General features: G+C 47.3%; 1 protein-coding gene across 1 annotated transcript; it reads left to right on the top strand.

The window, feature by feature from the left end:
• Nucleotides 1-691: 691 nt before the first annotated feature.
• Nucleotides 692-14,158, top strand: LOC125944392 (uncharacterized). Its single transcript, XM_049664817.1, has 5 exons — nt 692-907; nt 4,327-4,787; nt 6,039-6,225; nt 7,460-7,545; nt 13,735-14,158. Exons 1-5 carry the CDS (start codon nt 692-694, stop codon nt 14,156-14,158), a joined length of 1,374 nt encoding a protein of 457 aa, XP_049520774.1.
• The last annotated feature ends 2,836 nt before the right edge of the window (nt 14,159-16,994 follow it).

The raw sequence follows: 16,994 nt of genomic DNA, 5'->3' as shown, positions 1-16,994 counted from the left end.
TCCCCCGTCGGTGCGCCACTGCAGTCGTGCCTTCCTAGAGTTTGAAAAGCACTCCCACAGTTAACCGTTCTACCAACTAAGCTATCGACGGAACTGCGTACTTCCTAGGGAATAAGATAAATTCTAACACGGAGCAGTGGGAGGTACAACTCGCCAGCTCGGACCCAGAGGTGCAGCTAGCACGTCTGGATCAAATCCGGCGGGCGACGAAAGCCAGTGGGGCCCTGGACATATTGCCCCACCCATAACACTCCATGCCACGTTCAACCGCCCCCCCCCCCTTTTTTTTTTTAAATAAAGTTTTCTTCTTCTTCTATATGAAGTGCTTCATATTGGTAAACTTTGGTTAAAGTTAGCCGGACACCCTATGTAGAAAACGTTGTGCATGCGTTGGTCAGTGTCAATTTGGGCTTGCTGATGATTCATTGAAAGCAGCAGACATATAGCGCGCTGCGCACGAGGACAAAAAAAAAAAAATGTGACAGGACACATTTGGCGCAAGTGTGTACGGCCACTTCTTTTGTCCTGGGACGTAGCTAGCGCACTATATATACAAGTACTGCCCGTGTGCAGTTAAACGATGTCGCACGAGTGGGCACACTTGAAAAGCTGACTCGACGACAGGGTTCACTAATATGACTATACCACTTAAAAAAAACAGCAGCTCTTAATAAATGCAGATAACGACGACATGAAGGCAACGTTCCTGTCTAAAGCTACAAGTGAGCCACCCAAGGGACGGGACAATATCGATACAGTATCGGCAACGGTAGTCGATTTCCCTGAGCCGCCATCGGACGGCGATCTCGCGGAGAACAGCGTCTGGGTCGACGCACTCTTCAAAGAGCTTTTCTGGGTCTTGAAGCTGCATGGCCTTCGTTTCTCTGGCTCCGGATCTGGAGGACAGGTACGTTCCTGCACTAACTGTTCCAGCTTAAAGCGATAAGCTGGAACCTACATTCAGGCACTGTAAAGCATGCACGGATCCATACCGTGCACGTCATGCTGATGTCCTCATCCCCTCCCCCTCCCCTTAAGGTTTGTGTGCGCCACGCCAGCGTACGGCACCTGACAAACGCATAAATTTCTTGATCCCGGTTCTTAATCTTACTTTGCTCTGGAGAGACAATAAAGGTTGAAAGATTATTGTAAGGGACCGGCCGGCACGTAAAAAAAAAAAAACTCCCCGTAAAGAAAGCTAGCACGGATGTTGCACCCGGCTCTCCCCACCAACCTACAAGCTAGAAAAAAAAAAAAAAAAAGAGGGGAAAGGCAGACACGACGCATATCGCTGCGAGGTACGCGTCTCGCTGCTACGTCCCCCGCTGCATGACCACTTGAACGCTGGCAGCTGCCTTTCCGGTGGTGTTATTGCGATAGCAATTATATGGACACTCCAGGCACATTTCTACCGCCGTCGCCGTGATGTTCCGTATAAAGTCCAAGTGCGATAACATCATGGTCGCGCGCCGTATGCTGCGTGTGCGAGTTAACTCGTGCGAGGGTGAGCCGAGGATGGTGGCACGATATCGCGCGCGCAAGCGAGGAAGGCGGTGAGGAAGCCTGCCGTCTTCCGTCGCGCGCGAGTCGCCGGGGGGGGTTCCATTCCGGCGGCGGCTGAGCACGGCCGCGCGGAGCCCTATCTTGAAAGCGATCTGCGATTCTTCACGCAGCGTTTTGACAGCGAGCGTCTGCAGTCATCGAGTGACATGTGTTCATGTTTGCCTGTGCACGCGTGAGAGCGTGCTTGTTAATTTGGACAGTAAGCGAATGTTTACGAGCTTATACTTCCGATAAAACTACTATCCTTACTTCGCATTGCTGTCTAATAATTTGCTATCGCGGTAGCATGCCTATCTGCCTCTCAGCATTGGTCTCAGCTGACGTGGCGCTCGCCAACTGGTCGAGAGGCCCGGCATCGTTGCCAGATTTAATGCAAGGTTCTACTAATATTGATGTCGCAAGCAAGTCGTATTTCCTTTAAAATACAGTGCGTTTAACGTCATAATTTAAGTTCGCCCTTATGCACTTTCTTTGTTTTAAGTTTTGTGTGACGTTGACTGTGTCAAGTATACTCCCCCTTCATTGTCGAAGCGTACACAGCCGGCCTGTATACTTTGACATTAAAATAATTTTGTTCCTTTAAATTGAGGCGTATTGACACAGAGTTCCATTACTGCTGTCTCTGTATGTCTCAGGAAATCAGTTGCGTCGGCGCCAGCACAGAACTAAAGCGGCATGCTTGAATGTCAATGCTTCTGGTTAAAAAAACAATTCTGTCGTTAGAACGCTCACTGCTACGCGAATAAATTTGTTATTATTATTATTATTGTTATTGTTAGTAGTAGTAGTAATATCAGTAGTAGTCGTAGTAGTAGTATTAGTATTAGTAGCAGCAGTAGTAGTAGTAGTTCTTCTTCTTTCTGGAGTTTTACGTGCCAAAACCAGTTCTGATTATGAGGCACGCCGTAGTGGAGGGCTCCGGATTAATTTTGACCACCTGGGGTTCTTTAACGTCCACTACAACGCAAGCACGCGGGCGTTTTTGCATTTCGCCTCCATCGAAATGCGTAGTAGTAGTAGTAGTAGTAGTAGTAGTAGTAGTAGTAGTAGTAGTAGTAGTAGTAGTAGTAGTAGTAGTAGCAGCAGCAGCAGCAGCAGCAGCAGCAGCAGCAGCAGCAGTAGTAGTAGTAGTAGTAGTAGTAGTAGTAGTAGTATTTGTCGTCTTGTGCTGCAGTGCTAACTTTCGAAAGATAATTTCAATTAAACTTGATGACTTCCACCATGACAGAGTTCGCCCCTGCATGCTAGTCAGCTCAGCGTAACCCTTTCTTTCTTTGTTCCTGCCATGGGTAGCAAGCACATTTCGCGGGCGAGGATCCTCCAGCGATTAGACTTAGTGCTATTGCGTAACAAAAACAGGTGAAAACACTTGCTAAGATCACTGTTTTCAATAAATTTTGTTTTGTAAGCTGGTGATATGTATGTAAAACTAAAACAAGAAAATTGAGAAGTTCAAGCTTGCTGCTACTTGACCGAATAAGTTGCTGTAGTGCTAAACACGCTAGAAAAAAAATAAAGAAATAAAGGTAGACGTACAAAGGGCATTAAAACATTCACAGGCCTTCCTGCGTTTTTTTTTTTTTTTTTCATGAGAATGTTTTTTATTTTTACGTTGATGAAGGGATGTTTTCCGAGTGGCTTCCGGTAGTCTGAAAGTGCGTTGAACCGAAATAGTCTTTTGCTAACTTAAACAAACACGAAATGTATGCATTAGTAAGAGGTAATGATATTTATTTGCGAGGAAATACTGCAAAGCATGCTTCACAATTGCGAAAAATGATAGAGATAGTGCTAATAATGTTCGAGACGGAGCGCTTGTCAATGAAATATTGAGATATTTCTTGCCTGAAAAAAAAATGTTATATGCAACACCAAGTGACAACAATTATGAGTGAAATGTAAAATTTATATTCAGGTACAGTGCCGCTTAGTCAACGCAAAATTTTGTGAATGAGCCCGGCGATCGTTCTTCATTTAACAAAGCTGCGTAGACTTCCATTTACTCGCTCGGTGTGATGTTTTATGACTGAGTCACGAGGTGATGTCCCTGCCCGCGAGGGCTGTAGTTATATAGATTAAAGAAAAATGACTTAATTACAAAAAAAACTTGGTGGGGGGATTTTACGCGCCAAAACCACCATATCATTATCAGGCACGCCAAAGGGGGTACTCTGAATTACTGTTCACCCCTTGGTATTCCTTAACGTGCAGCTAAATAGAAGTGTACACGAGCGTTTTAAGGCGTTAGGATTCTCAGGGCAGTTCACCCACTTTCCGGGGTGTCTTTCCGGGGTGTCTTTCCGAGCATGAAAGAAGCCCGCGAATACACGCAAGATTGCCGCGCGAAGTGGCCGCTCGAAGCACTTTGCATGTATTCGCGGGCTTCTTTCACGCTCGGAAAAATACTTTTATGTAGCACGTATTGAGCAACAGAAAGCTGTATGGGGAATTTTTCATGTTGCTCCACAATTTTCTCATTGACTCTTTGATAATTCGGACAGTACTTCTTGAGTTAGATAATTCATTACAATTACCTAATTAAATATCAGTAACGAAAAACATAACTGGCGGCTACTCCACTGTACTGGAAACAATATGCGCTAGGTTTTCATCGAGTAACGCAATTGCTGGTTTTTCTTGTTTCTTTTAAATCTTGGTGCATGATAGTAGGGACGCCCATTGGTTCATGTGACCGACTACAATCTCGCTAAACTTAGTGACATTCTCGCTGAGTCGGCAACAGTGATTTTCGCCTTCTTTCAGTCCAGTGTCAGCGGCGTCAAGAAAAGGCTGGAGCGTGCCGCAACCTTAGCGTGCCCAACAGTCTGCGCGGCGTACGCGGCCCACTGCATGGCCACCCTGTTGCTGGCCCTCAAGCGCGACCAGGACGCCATGACGACTGTTCTGCCTGACGTGTCCGACCTCTGCCGGGCGCTCGTGTCCTTCCTGACGGCTGCCCACTGCGCCCTCAACGGCGCCAGGGTGTCTTCCCTGCTGCGTCACTCGGCGGCCGCCATGTTCGGGCAACAGTCTTCGACCACCGTCCGTTTCGTGAGGCCTTCCAGCTGGTCGGCCATGCGACGCACCGTGATCGCTTCGAGCGGCTTCGCCCTGCTCAGCTGGGTGGTGTTCGTGGGGCTCCGCGTCTCGACGCTCCGTCGCCGAGGCCTGCGGGCGTACTGCGCGTCCTACCTGTACGGCTTTGACCCCTCCGGCGGTGATGGGTGAGGCAGTTTTTAATGCGTAAGAATTCTTCGGCGAGTACCTCAGCAAAATCTGTCCGTCACGCGAAAAGTGTACTGCCTTGTATCTGCACAAAAAAATGTGTAATTTGTCCAGTTTAAGACATTTAACCGTTATAATAGGGTAAATGTAGATGACTGGTAGCTTTGTAAGCGATAAAGAACAATTGAAACAACAACAAAAAAGTTTATCGGAGAGAATACCCATAGGGATACATCTATAGGGCTCCATAGAAAATGCATGGGCAAACCCATAGTAGGGGCGGGCCAACTAAAATTTGGCGGCGGGCCAACTTTAATTTGGGCATGGGCCAACTTAAATTTTGGGGTGGGCCAACTTCAAATTTTGGGGCTGGGCCAACTGAAATTTGGGGGTATGCTTGCGCATACTTAGACAACTCCAGTGGAGTTTGTACATACTTTCATCCCAGTCTCTGCGTCGAAAGCTTTCTATGGAGTCAAGAGCAAACCAGGTGCTACCTGGTCAACCTCAACTCCTTTACTGTTCGCTTACTCCCAAGCACTCAGTAGCAAGCGAGTTGCTATATAAATTAACGTGGCGTGAGATGAAGGGCGAAATTTAGCATCAGGAGTATCCCTATAGCAAACAGCTGCAACCGATACTGCAGTTGACTGCAGTCGAACAACGTGACATCACCAAGACACGCGGGAAAAAGAAAACGGCGGAAGGAAACTGGAATGCAGGTGGTTGCTCCGCGCATTCCAGAATATGAAAGCTGGTGTAATTCGCATGAGCATTAATGTGCAGTTTTGTGCGTGACAAAAGAGAAGGCGAAATATGAGCGGCGAAATTCACAAACCTTTCAGTTCGTAAGTGCTCGTTGCCAGTATCCGCGCCACGTTATTTAATCATATGTCCAATGTCACGAATGTCTGGCACTTGCTCTTACGAACAATTTTAACATAAAAACCACCCCCTCCCCTCCTTTTTTTTGTTGTTGACAATACGGGCCCTTAATACCTATCGGCTGCGAAACAAAAGCATCAGTGGATTTTCGTGCCGTTGTAGTTCACACCTCCGCAGTTGTAGTTTTACCCTGTTCACGAGCGTTACAACTCCGTGTTATGTTGTCGCACTGAAAGCCATCAGAAAGGCAGGGTTCTGAGAACAGAAATGTGTTATGGGACGTGTCTTGCATCGGCTGTGCCGAATGAGTGTAGCGGAGGGATATACTGCCCGATTGCCGCTATCGTTGTTTCGTTTCTGGCCAGCGGACCAGCAGTTTACGTGGTGCCAGCGCTGGACGCTCTGCTGTACGGGGCTATCATGGCGGTGCCTCGGTGGAGCATCGCCCTTCACGTCTCCGTGTGCCGCTTCCTGGGCGCTATGGGCGAGCAGCTGTCCGCCAGCGTCAGACTGGCCGCCGAACCACAGGGCAGACAACTCGGAGCCGCCGAGGTATACTGGACAGTGCAATTTGAGACATTGTATAGGCTTGCACATTGCTCACCCAGACGAAAATTCTTCGTAGATGTATGCGAATATGAGCAAATGATAAACCATCAAAGAAAGCAAAGCTACGTAAGTGAGCTCGCACACGCTTAGTCGGAAGTACTAAAGAGGTCTCTCTGCTGGCTGTCGATTCATCGGGGTGTTGATTCGTTGATGCTTCGGGGCGCCCACTCGGGTTATCTTCGACTGTTATTCGATACTGCAGAGGCCGTTAGTTTTCAGCGCCGCAGACGTACCAACTCCTAGCAGGCGTCCAACGTGAAGCCGGTGAAACATGAAGTGAGAAGAAAAAATAACGGATTACTGGCTAAAATAAAATACGCAAGGATGTTGTGTATAGTCGAGGGACGTATGCGCTCGGTTTATATTATTCTACAATACTTGAGAATTACGTGCCAAGTGGAAGAAAAAAAAAAGTTTGGAACTGGCTGATACCGCGCACGCCGCGTCACGCCGGCCTTGACCACCGCACGCGAACGCCTGAGCAACTACCCTGAGCAGCTTCGCTGTAATACTGACAGTGGTAGAGCTTACTTAATCTAGACGCCAAGTTCAGCAAAGATTCAATCGTAGCTCAGCACTTGTGAAAGATGTCCACTCTATTGTCGTTCTATCTCTTAGTGGTGCCAGAGATGGGACCGTTTATTTGGCTGTATTCGAACTACCAGCTTCGTTGGATAAGCTGAGTGCTGATTCTTCAAGGTCGTACAAGTATGCTTCGATGTTTAGGTTTATTTCCGTTTGCTCCACTGGCATGCCACAGTGACACTAAGAATAAGAATCATAACTTATTATTAAAAGTTCAGTCATGTTACATGTTAAATTAGTATACAGAAAAATTACCAGATAAAGACTGTATTGGGACCTCCTGTACGAAAACAATTATGATAGTTAAGAACTCAACCCAACACTAGCACATCAATAAGGTAGTACCAAAAAAAAAACGTTAACAGAACAAAGTATACAATTTATAAAAACAATAACTACGTTTTAGCAATACCACTATATTGGCTGCTCATACTGTGTCATCGCCTGTAAGAAAGCCGTATCCTTTCAAGTAAAGCACTGCGGGCGCGTTGGCGTGCCTCGAAGGCTTGTTCTTCCAACAACGCAATGTCAAAGCTAATATACGCGTTGTCTAAGCGTCACACCGCTAATACGTTAACTGGGCTTTACGCAGGTGCGGGCGCTTCGGCTGCGCCATGCGTTGCTGTGCCGTGCCATCGGCCGCTGCGACGACATCTACAGTTGGCTTCTCTTCTTCTGGTACGTCTCGCGAACACCTGCGCGCATCTGCCGCGAGTTTAAAGCCCGCTCCACATGAAACAGTGCGCACACGCCTGACTAAGGGTCTGCATTATAGTATACAGAAGCCTTTTCACCGCGGTCTCATGGACGTGCCATAGAACGTCCATCCACTCAACACTCTGCCTCGGCTCAAGAAAGTAGATAGGAGTGACACCCCTCGACAGAAGTGGTCACTGCGCCTCCTGATAATCGACGGCTATTCTTGAGAAGTGTAGCGTCTTCATCTATCGAAGGGCGGCGCTGTGCTCAACTCGGTGAAGTGAAGGAAGAACTTCGAATGGAGGATCTTTTGAGAATACGGGGGTCAGTCTACCTCCGTCCCCTTTGTTTGCCTTCATACACACATGCGCTCCAGCTTTGTTCGTAGGGGTGCGTTTGAAGGCTCCGTACCACGGAGGGAAGAAACGGAATGGGAGAGGCCCTGACGTCACGTTTTTTGAAGCCGGAAGTGCAGCCATGTTGGTGTGCATCTGCCTTTGCGTCTCCAATCAGCTCGCCGGAGCAGACGACACGAGCTTTGAACTGTTACGAGCCGCCGGAACTGGGCGCTGCTGACGTACGTCATAATGAAACCTACGAAACTTCTGTAACACTGTTAGTGAAGCAGACGCGCCCCTGTGTTTTTCCGTGGCACGTTGAAGAAGAGCAGCGAGTATCCGAGCCGTGATTACGGAAGTGGCGGTGTTGCTGGCGGACACTCACACTCACAGACCCAAAACACAACTTTCAGGCTTATACACACCACACTTCAAACTCAGCTTGTCTTGCGCACGCAATGTGCTTCGAGAAAGACCGGGGCTGAAAAATCTTATCTCACTTTTCGAAGGCCGCGAGCAGCAGCTAGAACTTCACGAGTGCGGTTGTTATGGCAACGAGGATGTTTGAAACCAGAGTGTCGGAACGGAACGAAAACGAAAACGAAAAAAAAAAAACGATATTTTTGACCGGAACTGAAACCGTAACCGGAACGTTATTTATTATTTCGTTCCGGAGCAAAAACGAAATATTTTTTATCGTTTTTCGGTTCACGGGAAAACTTTGCGATCCGGAACAACCGAGGTCATGCAACGTGAGCAATAATGCATAACTCAGGGTTCAACGTTAGCTCGCATCTCGGGCAGGTATTTCGAAGGAAAGCTGCGTTGAAATAATGCAGGAAACGAAAAAAAGTGGCAACCATAGCTGTTTGTATTAAATTCAAGCGGACTTTCGCGTGCCTCTCACACAGGCCGTCGTGGAGAGGGCTTTGTCGTCGCTTAAGTTTGCTCGAACAGAACAGCGGTCTCGCATATCAGAGAGTACACTCGATGACGGGCGGCTTCTGAGATCATGCTCACACTCTTGACTCAAAGCATTGAACCCGCTGAGAAAATTTCTAATTAACTCTTGAGAAAATTAAATGCTATAACTTAGAAAAGCACTGATTTTCGTTATTTTGGTTAGGAATTCATGGTAAAGTTACTTGTTTGTTTTATTCCTGTCCAGGGTTTTAAAAGGGGAAATCTTATAATATTATAGTTACTATAACTTCAATCTTTTGCATACGAATGTGTTGAAATTTTGGGACGAGCGCAAAGAGCGGCAACCGGAGCTGTACATGTTAGCACAAGTGGCCCTTGGTGTGCCAGCCACGAAAAAAAAAGGTTGAATTAGAAACTATACCCGCCGTGGTGGCGTAGTGGCTTTGGCGTTGCGCTGCTAAGTCCGAGGTCGCGGGATTGAATCCCGGCCACGGCGGCCGCATTTCGATGGGGGCGAACTTCAAAAACGCTCATGCATCGTTGAGAGGGCATTTTCGGCACTCAAGTTCGTTTTGTCAGAGCAACGGTCTCACTTATCGGCGAGTACACTTGATGACCTGCTGCTTCTGAAATCGTGTGCCCCCCCTTGACGAAAATTCGGGATTCAAACTTGAGGAAAAATAAATACCAAATTTTTAGTGTCCTTGCTTCGAAACTTTTTGCGACTTCCCTCATAGTCACATCGTGGCTTTGGGACGTAAAAACCCCAACAATTATTATTGCATTAGTTCAGTATATTTTGCTGTTTTTAAAAGATACTTTTATTATTAAGCATTTTGTTCGTTTTTCTTATTGCAAAAAAAAAAAAAAAAACGGTATGAACCGTTACGGAACGTTTTTTTTTTTTTTTGTTCCGGAACGAAAACGGAACGGAACTTTTTTCTCTGGAACGAAACGAAAACCGGAACGAAAAACATTTCGTTCCGACACCCTGTTTGAAACACAAGTCCAGCTTCGTCGTCCAGCTTCGTCGTTCGGCTCTCGTCATGATGTAATCGGCATGCCGCCGTCGTGCCGTCGTCATGGCAACCTACGGACAGTCGTCGTCATCCCATGTTCCTCATGTCGCCGTCGTCACGCTGTCGTGATCAGTTCTACGATTGTCTTCATTTGAGAATCCTAATCCCATTGCCATCGTGCCGCGGTCGTCATACTTCCTTCATCTGTCCGTCGACGCCACTGTGTCTTCGTCATACAGTCGTCGTCATGCCGTCATCGTCATGACCGTGAGTCATCGTCATCGTCATGAGTGACACACAGTGTGTCGCATACAGCCGAAGGAATGGAAACTTTCGAATGACTGCTACAGATTCTAAGCAAAGGTGTTTTCGTCAATACGCTCTGTCGCTACGCTGATTGAATGCTAATCGCAATAACATCGACAGCAATCGTGAAATGAGTTATGACGGGATTTTTTATGATATTAGCATTCCTTGGATGCTACACGCACTTTCCGACATCTGTATCCGTTGCCCGTCCCTAACCGTGTTGTACCGAAAATTATGCTGGTTCAAATAAAGGCAGGCATAAATGCAGACATTTTATATTTCTTTTCATTTGCCGATCGCTTTGAGATCGCACCGTGCGATGGCTTTCATCAGCAACCCTTTTCGGTGCGGTGTCACCTGATTACTTATTTTCTACCTAACAATCCGGGAATGTGCCCAGTCGTGTTAGACTTGTTTTTACCGCGCTTCGGGCTTAGAACATAGATGCTTTGAAGTGTAGTAGCCTATAGAAAAGACTTAATATCACTCGTCTTTCTTTTACGTTGTCACTCGTTACGACACTTCCAGCTAAGAGCATTTGTGTGTGACCGAAGTATGCTACGCTCATTGGTTGACCTACTATATTACGCGAGCAATTGAGTAGAAAAAAATGTGAGTATCAGTGAGCTTGAGTAAGGCGAGCGTTATGTTTCCTCGGTGTTTTCAAAGAACTTACGAGATAAGTCTCTTTAACATTTCGTGGAGATAAGTTGCAGATTGTGGGTAATACATGAGGGAAGGTCAAAGAGTGTGGTTTAATTGTGGTATTTGTAATAAGTTCCTTACCAGGAACGCTCCACAGATTTATAAGTGTATATTACGAACATCCTAGAAGCCGGCAGCCCTGGGAGACTTATAAAAGCCACCGAGATCAAATTTAGTGATAAAGGGGATAATGTAATGCAAAATGTGTATGCGAAGGTTAATTTGTATGGATCAATTACACCCTTTGTAAAAAAAAAAAAGCCTTTATAAAGGGCTTGAAATGGATATACGGGCCTTATACACTGTGTTTTCAACTGTTTCGAAAAAGCTCTAAGTCACACCGAGTTTACATTTGTTGAAAATAGGGGGCCTCTTGACTGTAATGTGCAGTTAAAGATAGTTCTGGTTGAATTAGAAACTATACCCGCCGTGGTGGCGTAGTGGCTTTGGCGTTGCGCTGCTAAGTCCGAGGTCGCGGGATTGAATCCCGGCCACGGCGGCCGCATTTCGATGGGGGCGAACTTCAAAAACGCTCATGCACCGTGAATTATGTGCACGTTAAAGAATCCTAGGTGGTCTAAGGTGATCCGGAGTCCACCCCTACGGCGTGCCTCATAATCATATCGTGGTTTTGGCACGTAAGGCTCTGAAATTTAATTTAAATTGGAAGCTATGTAAATAACTACTCACCCTTCCTTTTCTCAATATTTTTATGCGTTTTAGGAGGTTCGTAGTAGGTCACGAAGTTTCATAGGTAAACTAAATGAGACCCCTTGTTTATGTTTAGGAAAATTTAGGTGCATGTTATGAGTGATGTCTACACCATGTTCAAAGTGTATGGGTCAATTAGAGCCTCTGCAGTAAATTACGCATTGAGGCGCTTCGGAGCGTTATAAGTGCGTTTTACGACCGGCGCAGAATTTAGCCCGCTTGCGTTAGGGGAATTGTAAGTGACACCCAGGTTAAATTGAGGTGAAAATGGGGGAGGGGGAGGGGGATTTATGAGAAATACATGAGAAGGTAAATGTGTAGGTATTGTAAAAAAATGTTTTAGCTAGTGCTCGAAAGCGGTATGTGCAGGCAAGGTTTCGAACGTGCGAGTGAGTCATTAGCCGACAACATTTTAAAGTGTGCGGTGTAACAATCGTGAACTTAAGTTACCAATGCAACTGCTCGAAAGAAACAGCTTCGATGAAAGTTGGGGTATGATTCCGCAAGGTCGCACAAAACCGCTTTCTTTTTTTTTACCCTTCGAAGATTAAAAAAATCACATCATCTCACCCTACGGGCAACCATGGTGGGATGCGAAAGCATCGCGGGGGGTGCGCATCGAGTTTCCGTTTCGTTTCACTTGGCAACACAACCCAAAGAAAGTTAGAGTGAGATAATGGTATTGAGAAGAGAGGAGACGTTTGTACGGGGTTGTTGCGTCTTTATTTAGAGATCGCACGTGATTCCTAGCGTCGGTGCGCGCGGTATCTTGAAGACGATCCTGAAGTTCGGGGTCCGCTTGCCGACGTTGACGTTTACGTTCGGCTTCCCGAGCCTTCCTCTGCTCCGCGGCGGTGACGCTGCCACTGCAACTAGCGCCGAAGTTGACGTTGTTCATGGCGTTTCGCACATCGTTGCACAGAGAGAGAATGACGGAAGCACAGCGAACGCGCGCTTTATACTGAGCAGCGACACTTGCGCCGCCTACCGGCGTACCCTTAGAGAGAGAGGGAGAGAGTGAGAGAGAGAGTTATGTGCAATGATTTGCTACGCGGCACCTGTGGCGGAGAGGGGGAGAGGGGAGGAGGAGAGCGCACACCTGCGTATATGAGAGGAGAATGAGGGAGAGCGGAGCATGCGCAGCATTGGTGCGGACGCCGCAGAGCGGACACTGCCCCGAGCATAAGATGCTCTCGCATCTAAAAGTCCTCCTCAATTTGTACGAATTTTTAGATGCGGAGCATCTTATAGCGGCGGCCTGTCCCGCGGCGTCGTTGGCGTCGGCGTCCGTCCGCAGCTCTCCTCATTCTCTCCACGCCAGCTGTGCGATAGCAACGTAGCAACGGCGAGCATTGTGCCGCTAGCGCCTACGGCGTTAACGTCATGACAGTGTACCTCGCACCCAACCTCTCACGCACAGCCGTGGAGAAGTACACCGACGACGCCATATGGGTGAATACCGAAAGCAACAATACGCAGACACACAACCTTTCATGCTCATTGGCGACTTTAATGTCGACATCATGAAGAACGATTGGATGGTTGAGTACATGTCATCACACCACTCGCTACAACACGCATCACACGACGACCGCAAACAACAGCCAACTACCATTCACGGAACATGCATCGATCACGTCTTCAGTAATTTCAAGATACAACCACTGCTACGAGATCCACTCACATTTCATTTCACCGACCACAAAGCCATCATACTCAAAGCAAGTGCACACCTCAAATAGACGCTGCTCAATAAAGACATTCGTTAACCGTTTCACCTTCGTCTACGCAATTTCATTACTCTTCTTCAAATAAAATTACACCATCTTCCCGAGGGGAACCATGGGCTGATGCGGAGCATCGCGGTCGTTATAACGGCGTTCGCGCGATCTGATGGTGACCAACGCAAGTTAACACGTAATAAAAACGTAATAACACCAAGTTAACAACGTTAATAACACCGTAATAACAACGTAATTAACGCCGTTATAACGACCGCGATGCTCCGCATTAGCCAATGGTTCCCCTCGGGAAGATGGTGTAATTTTTTTCAATATTGTTCAAAATTTCCTGTCATTGTCGCATGAGCATGCTCGAAAGAAGGGTACAGGCTCGAAGTGTACACACTGTCATTGTTTTTTTTTCCGCACTTTCTGGTGCAGGTGCGGAGACGCGGTGCTGTGCTTCGTCTTCGGCGTGCCTTGGATCATGGCTCGCGCGGACGTGGACGAGCCCGGCGCGTACGCCACGGCTTCCATCGACGTCACCCTGGCCGTCGTGCTCCTCGTGGCCCTGTTCGTCGCGGCCTCGGAGCCCGGACGCTTGGCCAAGGAGTCGCTGACGCCGCACGTGCTACGCCTTTCGTGCTGCGACCAGCACGTGGGCGCATCTGCGTCCCGCACGCAAGCCGAGGAGGTGGCCCTGAACCAGGAGCTGCTGATGCTATCCACGGCCGTGCGAGGAGCGCGCGTGGAGATGTCGGGCTGGAACTGCTTCGACGCACACCGCGGCTCCACCATCACCGCCATGTCTATGCTGGCCACGTACGCGGTGGTCGTCTACCAGATGCTGCACCACATCGAGTGAGGCCGCCCCGCAAGCTCGGCAAAAAACACGTAGCAGAGATTGTAGAAAACTACATGGCGAGGGCGCTTTGCGCGCGAAAGAGCGCAGAGTGATTAGTGCAATAAACTGTTAAGAATTATCGATTCTGGCAGGAACATTCTGTTCGCCGTTGGTTGCAAAGCGGCAGTGTGCTGTAAAAAGGGCCGTGCGAAATTTATTTGAATGTGTGCGTGTCATTGTAACTGAGAGCAGGGCGGCGAATATGGCTATGCACGCAATAAACTGCCGCTCAGAGGGAACATTTTCAACCTAATTTTAATTCGAAATCGCTCCCTCTAAGCTTGTCCAACCGACAGCGACAGCTAATTTTAGCATGCCTTGTATGACGTCAACAAGTGCGCCGCCGCCACTGTGTACAGTTAGCTCCGAGACCGAATCTGGCACGTGGTTATGTGTTGCAGCTAAGGGTTGAGCCAACATTGGTCAACGCTTCTGTAAAAATACGGAGCCCGAGTGGCAAAAAAAAAAAAAAAAAAAAACGTGTTTGAACACGCGGACGCTTGCTACTGCAATTGAAGTACCGTCCACCAACATGAGCTTTCCGGATTAGTGTCCCAGATACCTACCGCCGAGTACCGCAACACATGCATTGGAGAGACCAAGAGCTTTGTCGAATGGCCTGGGGAGCACAATAATAATGTGCGCCAGTGAGATGACATAAACAGGGCTCCAGCCGAGCTTTGCGAAAAATGCGACCACAGCACTGACTTCGACAGCACACGTGCAATCAACACCGAGGTTAATCCAGTAATACAATGGCTATTCCTGGAATGACGTCGCTACCCATTGCGTGTTCTCAAGATTTATAGGACCAACGCCGTAGCTCGGTGTCAAATACAGTTTTCCTATAGACCAGAAGTTATTTACTGGCGCACCCGCGTATTGAGCAAGCGTACATAGTCTCGACCTGTCATCATCTGCCGGCGCGGCCCGTGCAGCTAGTGCGGGCCACGACAAGTATGCATGCTGAGAGGTAGCCGTCTCGATCGTTCACCTGTTCCCGTAATACCCAGGACAAGAGGGCTGCCCCCTGCAAGCGCTGCGAAATTCTGGTCTATACTAGACACACCTCACCTAATGACACTATCACGTGGGCGCTAGATAAACTTTACAGTTGCTGTTTCGATTTCTGATTTCTAAGCTGCAGGGAGCCGCATGTTCGAGTACGGTTTGACGAAAACACACCGTAGATTCGTCGTGAGAAAACGCTGCATCAATGGCAAAGTGGGGCTTTCGTAAATATGGAAAAGCTGTAAATCGCAAGTCGCGTATAGCCTGCGACTATGCGCCAACCACATACTACATGCGAACCTCTCTGTAACTGCTTTCATCGTTCGTCTAGCGCTCGACAGCCTCCGTTACTGTCACCTACTTTGTTTGCGAAATCACAAAGATTTAATTGGGTTTTCTAGTTATGCATTTTGGCTCGTCCGTACTTCGATTATATCTCAAACATTTTCGCCCTCTTACCGCAGCGCAGGGCCTATACCCGGTCTTTGCACTATCTAACGTCCTTGCCTTGTCTTCTATTTTCTATCTGCTTTTCAAGGCGTGGTACGTGCTCGTATTTCAGGAGAAGTAGACGCGCACATTGTGAAAGTAGACGAGTGTTACAAACATGTTTCGGTTAAGCCAACCTTGAACATCTCTGAACTGCATATTTTGATCACTGTAAACGAGGGAATAGAATGTGTATTTTCATCACATGGGAATTGGCTGCTTGCTAGTTTATCATTCACGTCTGTTTCACGTCGCATGGAACATGTGGAATATTGTGAAAACAGACGAAAATGGATGAAGAGTATAGATAACGACCATGACACATTCTCGGGACTGAAGTAGCAAAGTGAATGTCTTGCTCAAACATGATGTGGTATACAAGTATAATTAAGCCGAGAGAAAACTAGGAAAGAAGCGAGGACAACACAAGCCGCCTCATTCACCTGCTAGCACTTTATGTACTTGCGATGTCCCGCCGTATAGCCGAACGAGATGCGTTAGCTGTGTTACAACGCACGAGGGGGAGCCATTTAACCGTAAACAAATATTCAGTAGACAAGTGTGTAAATGAAGCTTTGACTGATATTCTAAACGTATGACGAGATAATTGCGGCAATTCAAGAGATCAATTCGTAGTTTTATGAAAAATTAAAAAAAATTAATTAAGGGGTTTTACGTGCCAAAACCACAATCTGATTCTGAGGCACGCCGTAGTGGGCGACTGCAGAAATTTGGACCACCTGGGGTTCTTTAACGTGCACCTAAATCTAAGCGCACGGGTGTTTTCGCAATTCACCCCCATCGAAATGCGGCCGCCGTGGCCGGGATTCAATCCCGCGACCTCGTGCTCAGCAGCCCAACAGTTTCTTTTAATGAAAAATATTCGGAAGGAAAAAAGAAAACCTAAATTATTGGAGCTTGCGGGCGTAAAGAATACAATATGCAGCCGGTAAGAAGGACCAGGAAACATACAAAGGCATATTACAAGACTCTGCTTGATGAAATTCAAGATAATTTGGAAGAATACCGAAGATGGAGGAAAAATGATCAAGCAATTGTTCAACAAACGGTGAAGGGCGTGAGTGGTCAATAGTCAACAGATATCCGCCAGAACGACATGCAGGCGCCTAGAAAGAATCAATCATCTGAAGGCGCATCATAAAACCTGAAACAAAGTGCACAGTCGTATTAGGATTTCCGACTGAAAAATGAGTCATTGATTGTGCATGCGTGTGTAAAGTAACCTTTTGCCTCCAGAATGGCTGTCTACAATACGTGCTTACAATAGTGCTTGCAA

The sequence above is a fragment of the Dermacentor silvarum genome, chromosome 3 (genome assembly GCF_013339745.2).
Source record: "Dermacentor silvarum isolate Dsil-2018 chromosome 3, BIME_Dsil_1.4, whole genome shotgun sequence".
NCBI classification, from domain to species: Eukaryota; Metazoa; Arthropoda; class Arachnida; order Ixodida; family Ixodidae; genus Dermacentor; species Dermacentor silvarum.
This window is presented reverse-complemented; position numbering and strand designations above follow the sequence as displayed.